This window comes from Lepidothrix coronata, unplaced genomic scaffold (assembly GCF_001604755.1).
Source record: "Lepidothrix coronata isolate B3197 unplaced genomic scaffold, Lepidothrix_coronata-1.0 Scaffold300, whole genome shotgun sequence".
Classification (NCBI taxonomy): Eukaryota; Metazoa; Chordata; class Aves; order Passeriformes; family Pipridae; genus Lepidothrix; species Lepidothrix coronata.
In genome coordinates this window covers 397158-416795 of record NW_016690480.1, presented here as the reverse complement: position 1 = coordinate 416795, position 19638 = coordinate 397158, and the positions used below count along the sequence as shown (strand labels likewise).

General features: G+C 39.9%; 1 protein-coding gene across 2 annotated transcripts in view; it reads right to left on the bottom strand.

The window, feature by feature from the left end:
- Window positions 1-16353, bottom strand: part of HIBADH (3-hydroxyisobutyrate dehydrogenase) — a 90813-nt gene extending 74460 nt beyond the window's left edge. Inside the window, exons 1-4 of one of the 2 annotated variants that reach the window (XM_017837262.1) lie at window positions 16257-16353; window positions 7882-8042; window positions 2883-2992; window positions 308-429 (exon numbers count right to left, since the gene is read on the bottom strand). In XM_017837262.1, the coding sequence (XP_017692751.1) occupies window positions 308-429; window positions 2883-2992; window positions 7882-8042; window positions 16257-16320 (457 nt within the window). In that variant the 5' untranslated portion in view covers window positions 16321-16353. Of the gene's footprint in view, window positions 1-307; window positions 430-2882; window positions 2993-7881; window positions 8043-9638; window positions 10037-16256 lie in introns of those variants that run through there. The other variant, XM_017837263.1, reaches the window with a different exon arrangement.
- Between the last annotated feature and the right edge of the window lie 3285 nt (window positions 16354-19638).

Here is a 19638-nt window from a genome sequence, read left to right as displayed (position 1 = left end):
TTTCTTAAAGTTGAAGAGATATGAATATCTGCAACTTTAAGAAACAAGTTAAATTAAAAGGACCGCTGTACCATATCCTAAGAAAGCTCAGTTTCTCCAGGTCTAACAAAAAAGCATACTCCTAAACCAAAAATATTCATAAAATAACATACATTTCTGTAATGTAATCAAACAACAACAAAAACCCCCAGAATACTGTACATATAGCAAAGAAAAGCAACTTGTAGCAACAAAGGTACAAACTGGTGACCGAGACTGCAAAGACACAACGTGTCCAATGTGAGGTAAACTGTTAATGAAGACTTACCTCCAGAAACTGGGGCATCCATGAAAACAGCTCCCATTTTTTCAACAGCTTTGGCTAATTCTTTTGAAACTGCTGGGTCAATAGTACTGGAATCTATTAGCAATGAGCCTTTCTTCACTTTCCTAAAATAAAAATGATTTGTTGTTGCTGCTGTTGTTGTTATTATTAAGTATTTGTTTCACAGGACACCTGTAATTATTACCATGGCACTGGCTTTCCTCAGCATGATATATTTATAGACACTTTGTGGTACCCAGAGAAACACAAAGTTTTAAACCCTATTGAGCAAGATCTGCTCAGCATTTATACTGCTGATTATGTACAGCACACAGTTTTGAATCACTCAAAGCCTAATAATATCTGAACACAAAAAAGGATGTTCCTCCTAAACGCTATTATAAAAAATTACACAAAAAGGGTGCACAAGGAAAACCCGCCATCATAAAAGTTTGAACAGTATATCATATACAGACCATCTAAGATGCATTCTAAGCAACTGACCTAAATGTTGATTCAGCCTAAAATTTAATATATAACAATACAATGTTCTTTTTATATATACAGTTATATATCTAAAGTTCTTAGCAGAATAGTCTGATTTCATTCTTTTAATCATTGCTACTATTTATTCCACATAAAGATCATAACTAAGACCACAAAAACCTACAGAAGATTTGAAGTGAAGCATGGAGAAAAATCTTGTTTTCCCAATGATAGCTAGTAAATTTAGGCAGAAGAACTGTAGAACAGAGGAAGTTGCATATGTGATTAAAAAAAAAATTAAATTTTTAAATTAAAAAAAAAAAATTTAATGCCCTCTATAATAAAAAAGTTGAGGGTAGCTGTTTTATCCCTCTTTCCATTGAATTACACCATGATTTCAAGTCCACTTGACCAGCATTCAACATGAAATCAAACAACACAGTTTTTCAGTCATAAAATGGTGGCCCATTTAAAGCTACAAGACAGATGAAGAGCTTCACTGCACCTTGCATGGTGCTGGCAGTACAGTGATTTTCACTTCACTGAACTACCTAGATTGCTGGAAATAGTCTCTCAATATATACATACGGCTGTAGACGCCACTGGAGCTCCAGACCCAAACAGTGCTCCATACATAAAACTTGTCCTTTTTCATGGGAGGTGTGACCTGCTGCACACAGTTTGAACACACGCAATGAAAACCAGCGTGCAGATCAAGTACTCCATCGTCTCCCCTTGTGCTCAGAAGAAGGAGCAGTGGAAGCTCCTTGGTAACACAGTGGGTATCAATGTTTTCTTCAGTAAAGCTTAAAAAGCTTTAGAAAATTAAGAAAGTCAATTCAGTCAGCAAGGACCAGGTCTTGAGTGTCGCTCAGAGATACAACCACTACTGCCAAATTACACTTCCTCCTCTTAATACAGAGGCTGAGAAACTGCAGCAGCATAGGACTGCTTTCCACAGCCTCTGTTCCCTGCAGGATTTTCCACATCTATGTACTTAAAAGATTAACTGGCTGTACTATGTCAGTAAGTACTGCCAATTGTTCGTCAAACCCCTGTCATCCTGGATAGTTCTCCCACAGCTGTTTGCCTGGCTTTGTGGGACTGAGCCAATTACCCATCTTCCCTGAAGGCTCTGAGGTATGGATACTTAGATCTGCTCAGTCCTACTTTGTGAGGAATTAAACTACAGACCAGCCAGGGAAGGAAGAAACTATTATTCCTATATAGCAACAACAACAGAAATCCCTCTCCTCCACTTCATTTTCTTATCAATGCATCTTAATATTGTACAATCAGTACCTAAAAGGACATCACCAGTTTTTGGCAATCTACTGTACTTTCGTCTTCTGTATGTTTCTTCCTTTACATTATTAACCTTGATAGCTGTAAGATGCTACATGATCCTCAGAGGTATCCAGTAGCCTTAGTCAGCCTGCCAGGAGTAATGCACACATGGCCAGAACAGACTTTTAAATACTATTTATTTTTTAATTTGGCAAGTACAAAAACTCTGAGCGATAGATTTCTGCAAACTATGCATTTAAGGTTTAGTGGCAATCCCCTCACAAAAGTTAAAACCCACTGTTTCACATTAAACAAACTTGTTAGCTATTTTCTTGCGTAATACACAGACAAGTAAGAGGAAAATCAATATAAAGTCTTGTCAGCTTTCTACGTTAATATACTTTAATACCATAAGACACAATGACATCTCTTCAGAACATTTAATTTATAGGATTTCAAGTAAAAGAAAAAATAAGCAAATAATTGTTGCTAGAAAATATTGTAGTTATACCTGTGTGTAGTACATTACATTAGGGCAAAAGAAACATGCAAGTGGAAATGCAGATAACAGTCAGTTAAATTATGTCAAAAATAAAATTAAGACTTCAGCCAAAAACCATTCAGAACCAAGCACTGTATAAGAGAACTCATATAATTAGAAATATCAATACTGACAGAACAGAGAACATTGAATTAAGTGCCCTGAAGGCACAGCAAGAGTTACAGCAACAGGGATCATCTGACAAACAACATGATACAGCCTTAAGTAGGAGTGGGAATTCTCTAAACTACAAAAAATTCTTACTTTAGAATTCCATTTGCTCCTGTGTAAACTTCTCTCACATTGGGACTAGAAGGCAGCATGGTAATAATTCTGTCTGCTCGTTCTGCTACATCTGCTGGGGATTCTGTTACCTTTTAAAGGAAAAAAAATATATAAGCTTACACTTCCTGAAACAGAGATGTCAGACATGTTTGTTGAATTTGGTTTTAGTATTCATCCGTCACAACTTAGCTAGGTAAAAAATTAAAACACTAGAAAAATTGCTCTACTAATGAAAATGTTAGTTAATTGTATCCAGTAATAGAAAAATAAAAAAATAAAAATGAAAAGGATTTGCTATCATGGAAGTTCCCCCACATCTGCCAAGGGGGATGCTTGCATCCCATCAACCTATTCATGAATCTTCAATTCCTTAAAAACCATGCATCTATACAAAATATTGCTCTGCAATGTTTCTAAGGAGGAAAATATGAAGGATCACAAAAATTCCACTTTTTTCCTATCTTATATATGATATTGGAAGAGAGGAAGACTGAGGAAAAAAAAAGAAAAAATTATTTAATGTATCTCCGAGGCTCACCTTAAAAAAAAAAATCAGGTAAACTAACTGCTGTTTCTCACAATATTACAGTTGGCATTTTTTTAAAAAAGAAAATTATCAGCTCAAGCATTCTTCACAAAAAAAGATCTGAACAATTTTCAAAATATAGTATTAGGTACTGGTTGTCAAATAAACATACCAAACTTTAAAGGTATATTACCTTTCCCAGATCACTTTCAGAGAAATATTGACAGCTAAAGCTGAGTTGCACTCAGAAGGCATTTACCACTACAACTTTTGTCCAGTACTGGTTTGAAATAATTCTTTAAAAAATGCATTGTTAATACATTCATAGATAAGGGAAAACAGCAACAAAAAATACAGCTAATTCTTTTATCTTTAGCCCACACGGATCAAATCTGATTTCAGTCATTCAGGTAGTTTTACAGAAGCGACTTAAGTTCTAGGTAGGAAACAAGATGAGCAGAAAGTAGATTTGTTTGTGAATAGGACTTCTAGTATTTATTTTCCAGCTATTGTTGCTGAATGACGAGAAGCAACCTTAGCATCTCAATGATCTGTTCTGCTACATATGTTATATGCCTTGAGTTTTTAACCTTAAGAAATGTCTTGAAATTTTACATGCACTTCTTAGTGTGAATAAATTAGAATTTCCATATCACATGACTCTAGGGATAAAGAAATTGCAGCTGAACAGCTACCTAAAATTATGGAGACTTTCCATAGTGCGGACAAGTCAACAAATTGTTGAGCCTATTTCACCATTCCCTACCTATTTATAAATACAAGTATTTGTTATAATTTTTGTTAGTTTTGACAGCAAAGATCCTAATGTAAATATATTCTCTTTTTATATACATTACATTTATAAGGTCTCAGAATCAAAGAAAGCATGTTATATACACATTTGTAAGGAATGTTGAATAAGGACTTCTGGGACACAGCATGAGAAACTTCTTGATTTGTATTTATAAGTAAAAGAAGGGAAGACTGTATACAGTCACTGAACAAAGCTGTTGGGAAAAAAAGTACAGAAACTGGTACAGATGGGACTTATGAACACCCAGATTTTGTTTTGAAAGACTAAGTTAATACTGCACAAAATATCTGGTATACCACACAGTTAAAAAAGGAAACATGTTTTAGTCTAAAGAACAAAGGTTAGGAGGAATAAATGAGGCAATTATAAGAGTAAAGCTTTTCTATTTGATTAGTTAATTTTATGACTTGCCTCCCTGGAGACTGGAGTGCCTATCTCTTTATACAGGAGCATGACACCTTTGTCTTTAGTTTCAAGTATCTCTGGTTCAGTTCAGTCCCAATGTGTATTATTAGAGGAGGAGAGAGGCAGTGAAATTGGAACCTGAATTTATATATGTCTTCTTATTTGAAACTATTATGTCCAGTATTCTTAGGGGTTTGCAAGTTATCACCTGAAGACTCAGTGGCCCATTTGCATCTTTCAACCATAGGTTGAAAAACATATTATATTGGGCACACAACTGAAAAACTACATCGGCCTCAAATTTCTACCTGGCTACATAGAAAGAATATAGCTGGGGTAGAATATAGCTGGGTTTTGATTACAGTTTTAAACAGTTCTTAAGGAACACAGATACATAGACATGGTCAGTAGTCACCCACACAGAAATTAATTTATTCCATCCATGTCTTTCAAAATACTAACATGCCTTTTATATGAAGCAAATGAGATTAAAAATGCATACAGATTAGGACAGTACTTCCACAACCACATAAAGAAAAATCTTTCTGCTACCTTGAAGTAAGTAGCAAAACAAAGTGGGAATTAAAAGTGGGAATTGCCACTCTTAGCTTTTTGATACTGTTAACAAATATGAATTATATTTTGTGAAGAAATTTACCTACCTGGTTCAGTAAGCAGCATACAAAACTTTTATTTTGGGACTTCCTGTCTCAGAAATAAATCTGAATGATTTGAAAGCTATTGCAAAGCATTAAGCGTTCAAAATCATTAAGAATGTGCATAACTTTAAAAAATATACCAAATACTAATTGTTCATTACCAACACAGACCATACTGGCTCAGAGTAGCAGCCCACGGAGTTCCGTACATGTTCGGATACTTGTTTGCTTTTCAACCAAACTTTTTCAGTATGCAACTGGATAGGGGAAACTTTTCTTCATACTGGTCATTGGTTTTGCCCTTCAATATGTGCATCTGCTTATATTTGTTCCAAGCTGCTTCCCTATTTTTTATTTATTTTTGCGGTAAGTCAATTAATAATTCTGTTAGCCTAAAATGCCATTATTACTGTACACTGAAGAAAGCTCTATTTTTATGATGCTTTATGCATCAGATGACTTCAGTAACACTCTCAATCTTCTAAATCTGAGATAAGATTCAACCACATGTAAACTGAAGTAAAGTAACTGTGTGACACAGTTACTCCACTGTGTAAAAAAAAAATTGGTAAGTATGGTAAATATGACAAAGGGGAAAGACAGTAAGTAGAGTGTAGAGGCAGCCTACTTGCTCACAGTCTTGTTCAGTATTTTCCCTTGTTTGTAGCCTTCCAACTTTCTCCCAGGTTTCACCTCAAGTGGTTCCACATGCTCCAGCTGAGCCAGTTTTCCTCTTACTATTCACCATTACTAGGAGGGTGGCTGGTTCCTGATATATACTACCTCCCAGTTCTTTAATTCAGAGGCTAAAGAGAGTCACAGATTATGCAGATTAATGGTCCAACATCCCTCATCCTCCATATACCTTGGTAGCAGCACTGGCCTTAAACAATGGACATTTGGCTAGATTTACGGTCTCTTGGGGTCATTTCGCCTCTGTAACACTCCTGATGATTTTACCCTGTCAGCCAGACCAAAGAGAAAGCAGCCCTTAGAGCCCAATGTTCCTTCTACAGCAGTTTCTACAAGGCCCCACGGACCCACAAGTTTTCAACTCCTGAAAAAAGTGTTGGGGTAGGATTTACACCTATAGATCAAGAAGAGAAAGCTACGTTCACATATTTTCCTGAAGTGTGTTTTATTTGTATTTAAGCCTACCTATGTATTCTCTTAGTGATTTACAATCTTAAAACACACTTTTGACTTTATTTTTAAAAGCATTATAGTTCACCTTTATTATCACATGTTAAGTCTTGCAGCAAACGCCAAGGATTCCATTACAAGGGCAAAAAGCTAGCAAAATGGGCAGCCGCAGCAAAGAGATCCTACTGCAGAATACGAATTAAAAAATACAACCAATTGTTCAAAACAGATTCCCATTTGCCCAGTTTCTTACTCAAAGACAGGTCTGTTTCATGCCTGAGGGTCTCGGCTGCTTTAACGAAATAAAAACAGGAGCTAGGAAAAGAAGCTGAAAAGCTTACTTTCCCACTTAAGGCCAAGATTCTGTAATTATTCAAGGGGAGCTGAAATTAATTACTAACGGGTGCGCTTTATCATTTTATCTTTCATGAATCTTGATGTTACCTCATTATTTAAAACAGCTGCAATTAGCTCCAGCAGTTTAGACTTTCAAGGCACACAGTTCCTCTATCTAGATCTACCTACAATTTCCTTGCCACTGCCGGAAAATTCCCTCCTATCCTTTATACTGTTACATCAGAGTATTATTTTTGCATTGCACTCCTTACTTGAGTATGTTCTTCTGTTCCAGTGTTTTATGCACCTACCCATCTGCCCACAACTGTCTAAACTGTTAAAGCTTTGAAGTATGTCAAAACAATTCAAAGGTGTTTCAGACACTTAGAAATGACCCAGCCACCTCAGAGACTGAATGGGGTTCCAGGAGTATTAACAGATCAATAAAAGGCATAGGACTAGCTGGAAAAGGGCCAAGATTTTTCAGGGTATACGGCAGGAAGGTAAACCTCTTAATGTAATCAATTCCTTCCCTCCTTTTTCCTTTTCATTCCTTCCTCTTCTCTCACCGTATCCTTCCTCATCTCCAAGAGAATAAGCACTGAAATAATTAGATTTTTCCCCTGCCCCTGAGGACTGCACCTTGACGCAGCAGGAAAGCTCATATGTCCCTATAACCCTTATAGCTATGCCAGCAGGAACTTTTAACTAGGGTCATTTAACCTGAAAAGGTCAAAGCAGGAACCAGATGAAAAGCAGCCCACTGGCCATCTAGACCTGGGGGAGAAGGAAGCAGGAGAAAGGAGGAGGTGAAAGAACAGGCCATCAACCTACTCTCATAAAAACGGGAGGGGAAAAAAGAGCCAGAGAAGTTCGACAAAGTAGCAATTCTGGCTAACAACAAGAAAATTACTTAGGTTAGAATCATATCTTTGCTCCAGCTGAAACCTTACAGATTCACATTGTATTCATTGTGCTGTTTTACTTCTGACTGTGATCTTAATCAAGAAAACAAACGCAGATGATTTAGTTGCATTGCATGCAAGAACCATTCAACACAGTTATTGTTGGAATAAAGGAAGTTTATTACTATACCTGAGCACCCAAGTCTTGAAATTCTTTGCAAGCTTCTGGGAACACATCATATGCAATAACCGGATATCCATGTTTCACCAGGTTTTTCGCCATTGGATTTCCCATGTTACCCAGCCCAATGAATCCAACTGGGGTTTTGGAAGCCATAGTCCTAGAACACACTGATTTCAAAAAAAATAAAGATCATTACATTTGTATTTCAGAGTAGTGCGTAACAATAACGTAATAAAAGCTACCATGAAATCTGGTTTCAATGATTTAAACAGTTTTATGCTTAAAAAAAAAAGTGGAAATGTGAATCCTATTCTACACAGTTTAAACCATAAATTATAGTTCACTTTGGCCCACAAATACCACCCCAGAATGATTTTTCTACATATCAAAGAAAATTATTGTAATTAGGAAAATGTGGGTGTTTCAAAAGATATAGCAATAAAGCTGAGCTCTGAGAAGAGCTCAAACACAGGCTTAAAATACGCAGGATTCTCTGTATTTTATTAGGTGTCTAAATCCTAAACTGGATATGGAAAAATGTAACTTTATATATATTTTACAGACTCTGTATTTGCAACTTTGCTTGCAGCCTTGGGATATAGCACCTGTTCTCTAGAAATGGACTGAGGCTGCCACTTTATTTCATGCACTTCCTCACAGATAACTGGATTCTTCTGATCCTACCATCAGATACAAGCCACTAACCTAAAGACAAAAACCTCCACACTAAATCATGGTAAAACCCTTTGAGCCATGTAATCACAATTTAAATAGTGAAAATTAGAACAAAATATAGTATAAAAACAAAATCATGAAGTCTTTGCAGGAATAACCTCTATATTCTATTTACCATACTACCAAGACAGAACTATGAAGCATAACCTACAATTTGTGGAAAGCACCACAATTTCAGTGAGCTATCTTTTACAAGTAGTTAGTGAGTATCAAATGCTGGACAGTAGCAGCACTGCAGGCATTTGTCTACTGCAATCACTATCTCATTACTCTAAATCCAAAGGCAGCACAATTGGACAGTGACTAGATTTCTTTGCCAATTACATAAAATACTTTCTCCTTTACGACAAAGGAAAAAGCTATGCAGAATAAACACTGAAGTGTGGCAACTAAGCAGCTAGAAACAAGGCTAACTAACTACAGAATTACTGTAACTCTGAAGAGCACATACAGAAAATGTGCCTAAGCTGGATCGAGACTCTAAGAGGTCTCAATGCTTAGCAAGGAATCCTCTCTAGGCCAATAACACTTGATTAATCATTTTAAAGTCTTTCTGACTTTAAGCTCCTACTTAGCCAGCAATGGTCATGCTCTTTCATCTGCAGCACTATTCTGAAAGTGCCACATTTAATAGATCAGGTTTGTTGAGAGAATTTTGTTCTGAGACAGTTTCCACAGATGCCTGCAGCAATTACATAGCTAGAGAAGTAGCACTATTTAAAATAAATCTGCACTGGGAAAATGCTTAGTGAAAACTGAGATAAGTCAGGAAAAGAGCACATCACTTTTTGAAGAAGTGCTACATGTCGAATCTAGGGAACAAAGAGCCTAAAACAGCATCATTAGCCATAGTAACCATCTTGGAGTCTTCTTCTCATTGTTTCTGAGACAGTCTTCCCCAGTCCCTCACACTAATCTAAAACTGCACCTTTTGTTAGCCCACAGTATCCCACTTCCCAAGGAGGTTCAAGCTCTGGTTTTAAGCATCTTTCTTTCTCTAGCCCTTAATACCAGTGGATCTTATTTACCTTGACTTCAGCAAAGCTCTCAGAACAGCTTCCTCTCGTATCCCAGTAGCCAAATGAGGAAAGTATGGACTTGACTGCAAGACTGCCTGAAGGAAGAAATACTGTCTGGACTGTTGGGCTTAAACAACAGTGATCAGTGGTTCAAAGACTATCAACAACCAGCTACACATGATGTACCTCATGGGTCAATATTGGGGCTGTTTAAAAATGTCATCAATGATTGACGATAGAACATTAGCACCCTCAGCAACATCATGTGTGACACCAAACTGAGGGGAATGGCTGAAAAACTGCAGGGCAAGGCTACCATTCAGAAAGACTGGAGAAATGGGCCTCAAGCAGTTCAACGAAGACAAATACATGTCCTCTGCTTGGGGCAGGAGATGTCACTGCAGACTGAGGACTGGCTTAGACAGCTGGCAGCTCTGCAGAACCTGTGGAAATTGAGCATGAGTCAGTAGTGCATCCTCGCAGGAAAAGGTTAATGACATTCTGCCCTCCATTAGCAAGAGCATATCCAGGAAGTCAAAGAAACTAGTGATTCCTCTCTAACAGCACAATACATAAGAGATGCGGTCAAATTGCAGACAATCCAGCAAACATCAAGTAACATGACCGACGAGCTGGAGAATATGGCCTATGAGCAGCAGTTGAGGGAACTGTCTTGGCTGAGCTTGGAGAAGCAAAGGCTAACTGCAGTTTTCTACCACCATGGAGTGGGAGGGAAGAAGAGTTACAGAGCAAATGAAGCCAGATTCTTCACAGATATGCACAACAACAGGACATGGGGCAATGGCCAAAAGTTGCAAGAAAGGAAATTCTGTTTGGAAATCAGAAAAGCATCTCTCGTGTAGAAAAAGGTTCTGCTCTGGAACAGGCAGCGTAGAGAGGCTGTGGAACTTCCATCCTTCGAGCAACCTTGGAACACCCTGAGCAATCTGATCTAGCTTTAAAGACAGCTTTGCTCCCAAACTTCAGTTTTCTTCATTTCTGTGAATTCCAAGTGACCTCACCAGAGGAATAAATCTGGCTACCAAATCTAGGCTCATTGTTGTAGACTCTTCACTTTTATCCTGATCTCTTCTTTTCTCACACCACCTCACGGACATCTAACCATCACCTCAAACTAAACATCTTCAAAAATTTATTTTTTTTTGTTATCAGTGCTGACACCAGCAGTGATGTCTGTCACTCACAGCCTAGACGAGCCATCTACAGTCTGCTTAAATCTCACTGATTCATCCCTTGTCATATCTGAGATCTCAGCTACTTCACAACCTGGTCACTCGCCTCAACAGTCATAATCTTGCCTTGATCTTCATGGAAATGTTGGGAATTGAGAAAGACATTTTGCCCATGCCACTTTCTGTCGCTCCTTCTCTGCATCCTGCCTGCCTTTTCTCTACCATGTCACATAAGACTGCTTTGCCTTGATGACTTTTCATGGCTATCATCACATCTAAATATTAAGACATCAACTGGTAATTGGACTGCAGTGACAGGCTTATTGCCAACATGCATTTCTATTATGTCTCTAAGGTAAATATCCATTAAATTAATGCATTCTTCTACTATAAGGCCTCCTTTAAAAACCGTCATTTTGCAATATCCCCAGGCATGGCAACATCCCGGTTAGGCTGGGATATGAGGTGACATATCCTGACCAGTACTAATAGTTTTGTGTCATTGTATTCTTTTATTTCCCCTTTCGTCTGTCTCTGTTGATTTTCTCTTGTCTTAGTTTCTGTTATGGGCTAACTACAATATATTAAAATCCACAGGAATTGGGAGAGAAGTAAATGTTAGAGAAGTAGTGCAATTTCCCAGTCAGTTTCTGACTTCTTAGTTTGGTTTAACTCTTCACAGCCCAGTGTTAAATTAGCCACTTTAAAATGATATAATTTGATTAACAGTTTTGAAAAAATCTCCAGATCCCCAGGCACTCAACCACAGGAAAACTGCTTTAAAGCACTGATGAAATTAGCTCACAGATCTAACAGAGCTGATTTCAAGTACATTTGAATCAACCGCCTTTAGAATCGTGGCACATTTTTTAATGGCTACTTAAGACAGTGGGGCTTTGCCAAACACAGCATGTTTTAGAAGACAAGATTTTTCACATTTTCATATTAGACGAGCCTCCACAGGTACTTTCACAGAAAGTGATGTCCAGCTTAGATATCTAGATACTTTTCAGCATTTAATACATGGCACAAGCTCAGTTTTTAAATAATTGTATAATTCAAACGTGTAAGGATTGATATTCTGCAAACCCACATACACGTATGCTTAACTAATCCCATCAACTGTATAAGCATTTGCAGAAACTGTCCCTGTGGTATTGAGTCTATTTTACTTCAACCATAAAATCTACAATAACCTGCTACGATCATACGGCTGAAAAAACGCCCAGTCCACATTTAAATTCTAACAGAGGGCAGAACATCAGAAGTAGGAGCAATAGAATCTACTTTTAAAACAATCACTGATACCATGTGCAACTAATTCTCCTTCACTGGGAAAAGAACCAGCAATATAGGTTACTCTATAGATCAAGTTAATTATGAGCAAAACCAGCTACAGCTACATTGAATCCAAAGAATTTGTGCTTTTCCCAGGAGATTCTTCATTATTCTCTTGAGAGAATATGTGTTTGCAGAGCCCCATGCCTATGAAGACTTCATTGATGAGGAAGACCAATTATGACCCTCTCACCACAACTGGGGCTTACGGACAATACAGACAAGAATGTTTTGCTTTGAAAAGTCAGCCTATAATAGAAACATCTGATCTAATCTGCAATTTCAGAACTTTAATTTTACCTTAATTTTTTTAAATTAAAATTATTTTAAATTATTATAAAATTATTTTTAAAAATCAGCAAGAGTTTGAGTCTACAAATGTCTTTTCTTGAACAAAATAGAAGAGTTTTACTTCAGAAATGCACAGATTGCAATCCTCTCCTTAGAATACCTGGCCTGTCAATGACCTAAAACTTGTTTTTTCAAGATTCTACATAAAGATATTGAAAGCAATTTTATTTTTAACCTGAACTATGACAGTTACAAGTTTAGATAATTTCAGATGTTTACATTTTGTTTTACACTATCTCCCAAAGTAATGACTCTTACAGTTTCAAGAAAGAATTCCAGCTCTAGTGGTACCCTGATTTCACTGCAAATACTAAACTGCACAAACACTATAATATGCAGTACTGAGGACATCTCTTTGTATTCAAACAAAAAGGAACTAATAGCTGGGTAGGACCACAGACAGCAGAGCTGGAAAAGGTCCAATATACTTGTACTCTGAGAGAAAGAACAGCCTAACTGGCCAAGAATAGGACTGAGAAACAAGTAACTTTCAAATGTAATTTCAACTATATTACTTAATTCGTGGCCTTATAAAATCTATTTTGAATCATGTTCACCAAATGGCACAAGAGGTAATAGCCCACACTGTCCTGTCCCATAAGAATTACCTAATCAGAGCAGTTGCGGTTCATATTAATATTCCTAATCTCTCTGGATCAGTGAAACTTGACCTCTTTTCCAACCCAGTAGGTGAGATTTAACAGGATCAGGGGAAGATGCCCAGAGGAAGCTCAACTATGAAGTTGCTGGTTATGCTTGGGGCTTTATGAGAAAGTACATATGAAGTCACTTGACAAGGAGATGGAAACATGATGACAATATGAGCCACTAAATGAAAGATTTTCCCACTGTTTTAGCATCTGAAGTTCTGGTACAAGCACAACAGAAAACATCACTGCTTTTCTGCTTCCCGCTTTGAAATAAAGGATCAGAGAGAGCTTCTGTGTCTTGTGCAGACTTCTCTATGGAAACTCATAAAACCTCTACTGAACCAGATCCTGGAGGAAACTAGATAAAGAAACATAGAAATTAGAGAGGTCACCTACACATAGGTAGAATCTTTCTGCTCCTAGAAGCTTTGCCAATGGAATTTAAATTGCTCCGGGATCACTGGCTTTTAAAGGTTATGCAATGATTTTGAGAATTGCACTCTGCCAAAATAATAATTTAAGAAGATTATAATACTCTAAATTTGGCCAGCTTTACATTGAAACATCCCACTTGCTTTTTCTTGTCTCTGTAAAGGTCTACTGATCAAAACCAGACATGATATCTTGTAACAGTCAGAGTCTTCTCATTTTTCTTATCTGTAGCTATACTTCACTAAATGTTTGCTAATACATTAAATAGAAAATGTTATAGTAAGTACTTTTCACCTAAAAAGAATATCAAGTGTACACTGATCCCTTAATTAAGTAATGTGCTGGACTTTGGAGCAGCAGGTCTTTCTGTCATAATCCTTGCTCAGTAATCAACGTTCTTTTGCACCGGAGCATGAAGTCACTCAACAGTTCAAACACAGCTCCTGCATCAGCAAAAGTACTATTTAACTACTAACTGAATGGGTCCCTACCACTCATCCAAAACTACTTGTCAGGACGTTTTCGTTCTCTAGCAGGGTACTGTCTTCTTTGATGAGCAGCTCCCTCAGCTGATGAATCTTCATTCACCAGAAAATCTTCCTTTCTCAGACATCATAATTCATTAACATCCTCTTCATCCCCCCCTAGCAGTCCTCAGGAAGGGGATTCCACGTCCGTCAAAAACATATTTTAAAGTAGGATCACAGAAACCCCCTCCATGAAGCACCTTTGCCAGAGTCTGCCGGGGCAGATCACAAGACTACATAGTCTCTATCCAACTCGCTAATACAAATACATATCCAAGATGCTGCTCTAAAATCTGCCCTCAGCTTTTTATTTTCCTCCTAGATAATTTAACAGTCTCTGGAACAAACATACAGAAGAAACAATCCATCATAGTCTGCACCAGTTGCAAAGAGTGACGGACCAAGTAACCAAGGAACATTCAACAAGAGAATGAAGACAACCCACTCACTAACCAAGCTGCGGTGTGACAGCTCTCAGAGCTGGCAGAGTTCCTTCACTAGGAGGCGTTTTCACTCAGAAGGACAGCCGATGAAATCACTACTCAAAAGACAACATTCAGACTAATTAAAATGAAAGAAAAGGATGGCAAACCTAATAAATGCATTAGAGATGGGAAAACCTTGACATATAACTAAGCAGTAGAGCTTAGCAGTAAAGGAGGCTTAATGCTTAGACCTTCATCCCATAAACACTTCTCAGAGTCAAGAGTACTTTCAGCATAGTCACTACCGACTAAGTAAGTCAGATCTTAAACTCTGTGGGTGAAATTCTGTTCTATGGAAGTTTCTTGGGAGAGTCACAATTTCTCCTTAGACTTAGTCACAGTTTCTTGCTCAGGTCTTATGGCAAAGACAAACTGTATTTTTCAACTTTAAGGGCCAGTCTAGGGTTGCTTTTCACACCTATGCTCACCACCAAGAAACAAGATCCCCACCATATGCTCTATATTAAACATGACCATTGAAATATTGACCAAGACAGTGTATTTCAAAGCTCTTACAGAAATATCTTTCAGCTACCATGCAAAGAAAGTTCAAAATACCTTGAAAGCTACTGCTTTCAATTGTGGTATCACAAAAGGTACTAAATACACAAACAGGTATCCTGTATTTAACTTTACTTGCATGTGACCAATATGCCTGCTGCACCTGAGCTATTACACCACAGCTGCAACTATAAAAACATAATGCATTACTGTAAAAGAGACAGTGAAACAAAAATAGCACTGAAAGCTAATGCCAAAATTAAGCATCAAATGCTTTCCATTCATCAGTTTAAATTTTTTAAAGTTACTTACTTAAAAGTAATTGAGTAATTCTTGAAACACTTTGTTAAGTGTCCAGATTTCAGAACCATATACCATTTAAAAGAATCTATTTCTTCCACTTTGCTACTTGAAACACCTTCATCTATGTGAGCCTGACACACAATAGCAACAGACAGCTATCAAAATGACACTGAAAAGACTACTGAAGGTTTCTTTTAATAATTTACTTTAGCAATCAAATTGCTTGGAAATAGTTGCATGATTTTCAGGATTCAGAAAAAGTCTAGGTTCAGCTCTGCAAATACAGTCTTCCTTCACTTGCACCAAGAGGACATCTACAGTGTTTGCTCCTTCCACTGCCCATGAACCAACCACAGGTGAGGATCAGTGCCTGCGGAGCTGACACGGGAGGAAGTGCCGCTGGATTTACCTTCAGTTTAAGGAAACTACGCCTCGGATGCAATGACCGAGAGGGCTGAACAGCTCAAACCTAGGTAACAACAAACATGTCACTGGTGCCACAGGAAGCATTTGTGGGCTCTGATGATTTCCAGGCACGCTATTTTAAGCAAATGACTGAAAACAGCTATTAAGTCAAGCCACTCCGAAGCTCCGCGGCGGCCCCAAGTAACGCGGCAGCGGGAGTGTCCCGCGCCAGCCGTGACCCCTGGGGGGTCCCTCACCGGGGACGCCACACGGCGAGGCAGCTGGGGAGCTGCACCGGGCCCGCCGCGCTCGGAGGGCCCGCGGCCGCCAAGGGCAGCGCAGCAGCTGCGCTCCCTGGCCGAGCACCGGGAGAGGCCTGGCCTTTCCCCGCCCGGCCGGCAGAGCGGGACCGCTGGAGCCGAGGGTTGGGGCAGGTCCTTACCCATCACCCGGCGGTGCCAGCGCCACCAGCCCGCAGGTCGCCCGCGGACCACCGCCGCGGCCATGCTGCGCCCCCGCCCGAGCGACCTCCGGCCGCCGCCGCCTGCCCCGCCGCCTCCACCACCCGCGCGCCGCGAGCGGCAGCCGCCGCAGCCAACCACAGCCGCCCCTCGCCGGGGCCCAGCCAATGGGAGCGCGAGGCGTCCTCCCCGCGGGCGGCCGGCCCCGCCCAGCGGCCCGTGACGGACGGCCAAGAGCGCGGAGGGGGCGGGGCGGGGGCCGGGCCGGCGCGGGGTCATCTCATTGGGGTGTTGGGACATCGGATCCCGCTGCTGGCGGCTCCCGCCGGGAGGGTGTTCTTTTCTTACAGCTCTGCTTCTTGTCCGCGCCTGCCCGCTGCGCCTTCCTCTTCCTGCTTCACCGCCGGGAGGCACGTTTGGCTGAAGGGGGAGACGAACGGAGCGCCGCGTTTTTGGCAGAGACGGCTTCTGCTGCGAGACGGCACCCTGGGGGCGAGGGAGAAAGCCGCCTTGCGCTGTTTTGCCGGGTCAGGTGGCAAATAAGTTTTGGCGCTTATTGGACGTTGGAACTAGATGATGTTCAAGGTCCCCTTCCAACTCAGACCATTCTATGAGTCTGTGACTGGCTTCGTCGTCGTGGTGGGTTTACTCTGGCTGGGCGCTGGGCACCAGGCGCCCACCAAAGCTGCTCTGTCGCTGCCCCTCTCAGCTGGACAGGGGGGAGAAAATAAGTCGAGATAAGGACAAGGAGAGATCACTCAGCAATTGCCGTTTTGGGCAAAAGAGGGTCAACTTGGGGAAATTAATTTGATTTATTACCGATCACGTTAAAGTAGGGTTGTCCCCCCAAGTTCCTTAAAATTATCATCTCACTCCATGAGGATCAGCACGGCCAAGTGCTCAGAAAGTGTGTCACAAGTCCTGCCAGCAAACCTGCTCCAGCACAGGCTTCCTACGGCATCAGACTCCTTTGGGCACATCCACCTGCACCAGCATGGGGTCCTCCACGGGCCTGGAGGTGGATCTCTGCTCCACTGTGGCCCTCCATGGGCTGCAGAGGGACAGCCTGTCTCACCAGGGCCTTCACCACGGGCTGCAATGGGAATCTACTCAAAGATGCTACTCATGTAGACCCCCACTATGAAAACTTTGCCATGCAAACCCAATACAATCGTGCCCAGAGTGCAATTCCCAAAGGCCTAACACAGGGTTATCAACATCAATACAATAAGTGTTTGAACAAGGTAGCTAGAGATGTGCTGCTCACCCACAGCCTAGTATCTGACAGGGCTTGGAGACCTTGCTGGCAGTTCTGGGAGAGCTTCAGGTGCTTCAGGGGTGTGAGGGAGCAGATCAGGTCTGAGGGAGGGCAGGCTGGAGACAGGTGAATGCTGCCTTCTCAAAGCAAGGCTTCACCTCCAGTTCTGCAATAGCCACGTTCATCTCTTTGGAACAAAATAGTTAATTTCTTTTCCTGACAGAAAAACTTGCCTTAGTTTGTTGTGCCAGGATGCTGGGTAGTTCCTCAGTCATTAGTTTACTCTTGTCAAGTCAGAGATTTTTTTGTAGCTGTTAAGTAGTATCATTTACAGACTTCTGGGAGAACGTAGTCATGAGGGACAGATCTCAGGTCTCAACAAAACATCTCTTCACTCAGTTATATGTTAGCACAGAAAGAATAGGCTCAATATATGAGCTTGGCTTTCCTATCAATACCATAATATATATTTTTATATTTACCCATAAAAAGTAATAGGGTATACAGTTAAATTAACTCAGCTCAACAAAAAGGAATTTTGTGGGCAGTGAAGGCAGCCGTGATGATATAGTAGCTTTACTGTGTCATATGTGTGCTACTGCTCATACCTTCATCCAGTTGCTTCTTTTTCTCATTGCCTCTCAGATGATCACTGAGACAGAGTATGACTTGAGAAGAAAAAACAAGATCCCTGCAGTTAAAGCAATGGAAAGAGACACACAAAACCAGAAACCCTTTTATGTGCTAGCACTCTGCAAAACATCTGAAGCCTCAGAGACTCATATATACCAATATTTTTGTAAGCTCACTCGTCTCTTCCTCTGTACCATTGAAAAGTGCCAAGCGAATGAAGCTATTGAGCTACGTTTACCTTTCTCCTCAGTGGTGACAAGGTTGATGACCATCCTGAACCCGAATATTTTTTGTGATGGGAAGAGGTGTGACTCCTCATTGAGGCAGCTATGCTGGCAGAAATTTGTACTGAGGTATAGTCCAAATAAGGTTTTTGGAAGTCATTAAAACCTGAATTTTCCATGTAATCACACAGAACTTTGAAAACATGGGGAGTTTTGCCTTTCAGCCTGATTCTTCACTGCCTACATTTTCAGAGTTATTGACCCTTTACCAGTTTGTTCTAGATTCCTATCAAGTCTGAACTGAGTTAGAAAAGTGATTAATTTTATTTTTTGGTAGGGAGGGCATTAAGAGTAGCTAAGTGGATCAAGTGAAGAGTCTAATGCTATACTCTGTGTGGTTCTTGCATTCAGATTTTTAATTTTCATAAGATGCAGCATTACCTTTATAGCTCCATCTAGACCTTTCTCATGTCTAAGGGTTTTATTTGTGTAGGTATTAATAAAGCATTCTTTGTTTAAAAGGACTATGAGGAGAATTTCATTTTGTACCAGCATAATAAAAATATACTATAATCATTTCCAAACAAATTATAACAAACCGTGAAAAGGAGAGTCCTACTGACTCCTACTGACTTAAGTAGCAGACTTAACCTTATATGACTTTGCCAACACACCTCTCAATAAACTCTATTGTTACAGACATGACCACTGTTTCCTTACTATAGTTTTTACATTGCTTTTATACAGAACATGCTTTTGCAGACAAATAAAATTCCTGAGATTAGGAAGGAATCTCTGCTCACATCATTAATATTGATAGAACTGACATTAGTAGTTTAGTACCTCTAAGGTAGAAGAAGACGATGGATGATGTCTTCCATCATCCCCATATCACCATTGGCCAATCAGAGCTCAAATCAGTCCAGCAGTTTAATTACCTAGGTAGCTTCATCTCCTCAGATGGTAAGATTGACGGGGAGATAGACAACAGGTTAGCAAAGGCATATAGTGCCTTTGGAAAGCTTCATAAAAGGGTTTGGTGAAATAAACACCTGAAGAAAAGTACAAAGATCAGTGTTTACAGAGCCATAGTGCTGTCTACTCTCTTATATGGATCTGAATCATGGGTCATCTACCACCACCACCTGCGTCTCCTAGAACGCTTCCATCAACCCTGTCTCCGTTCAATCCTAAACATCCACTGGTCAGATTATGTGACCAATACATCTGTTCTAGAACAAGCAGCAG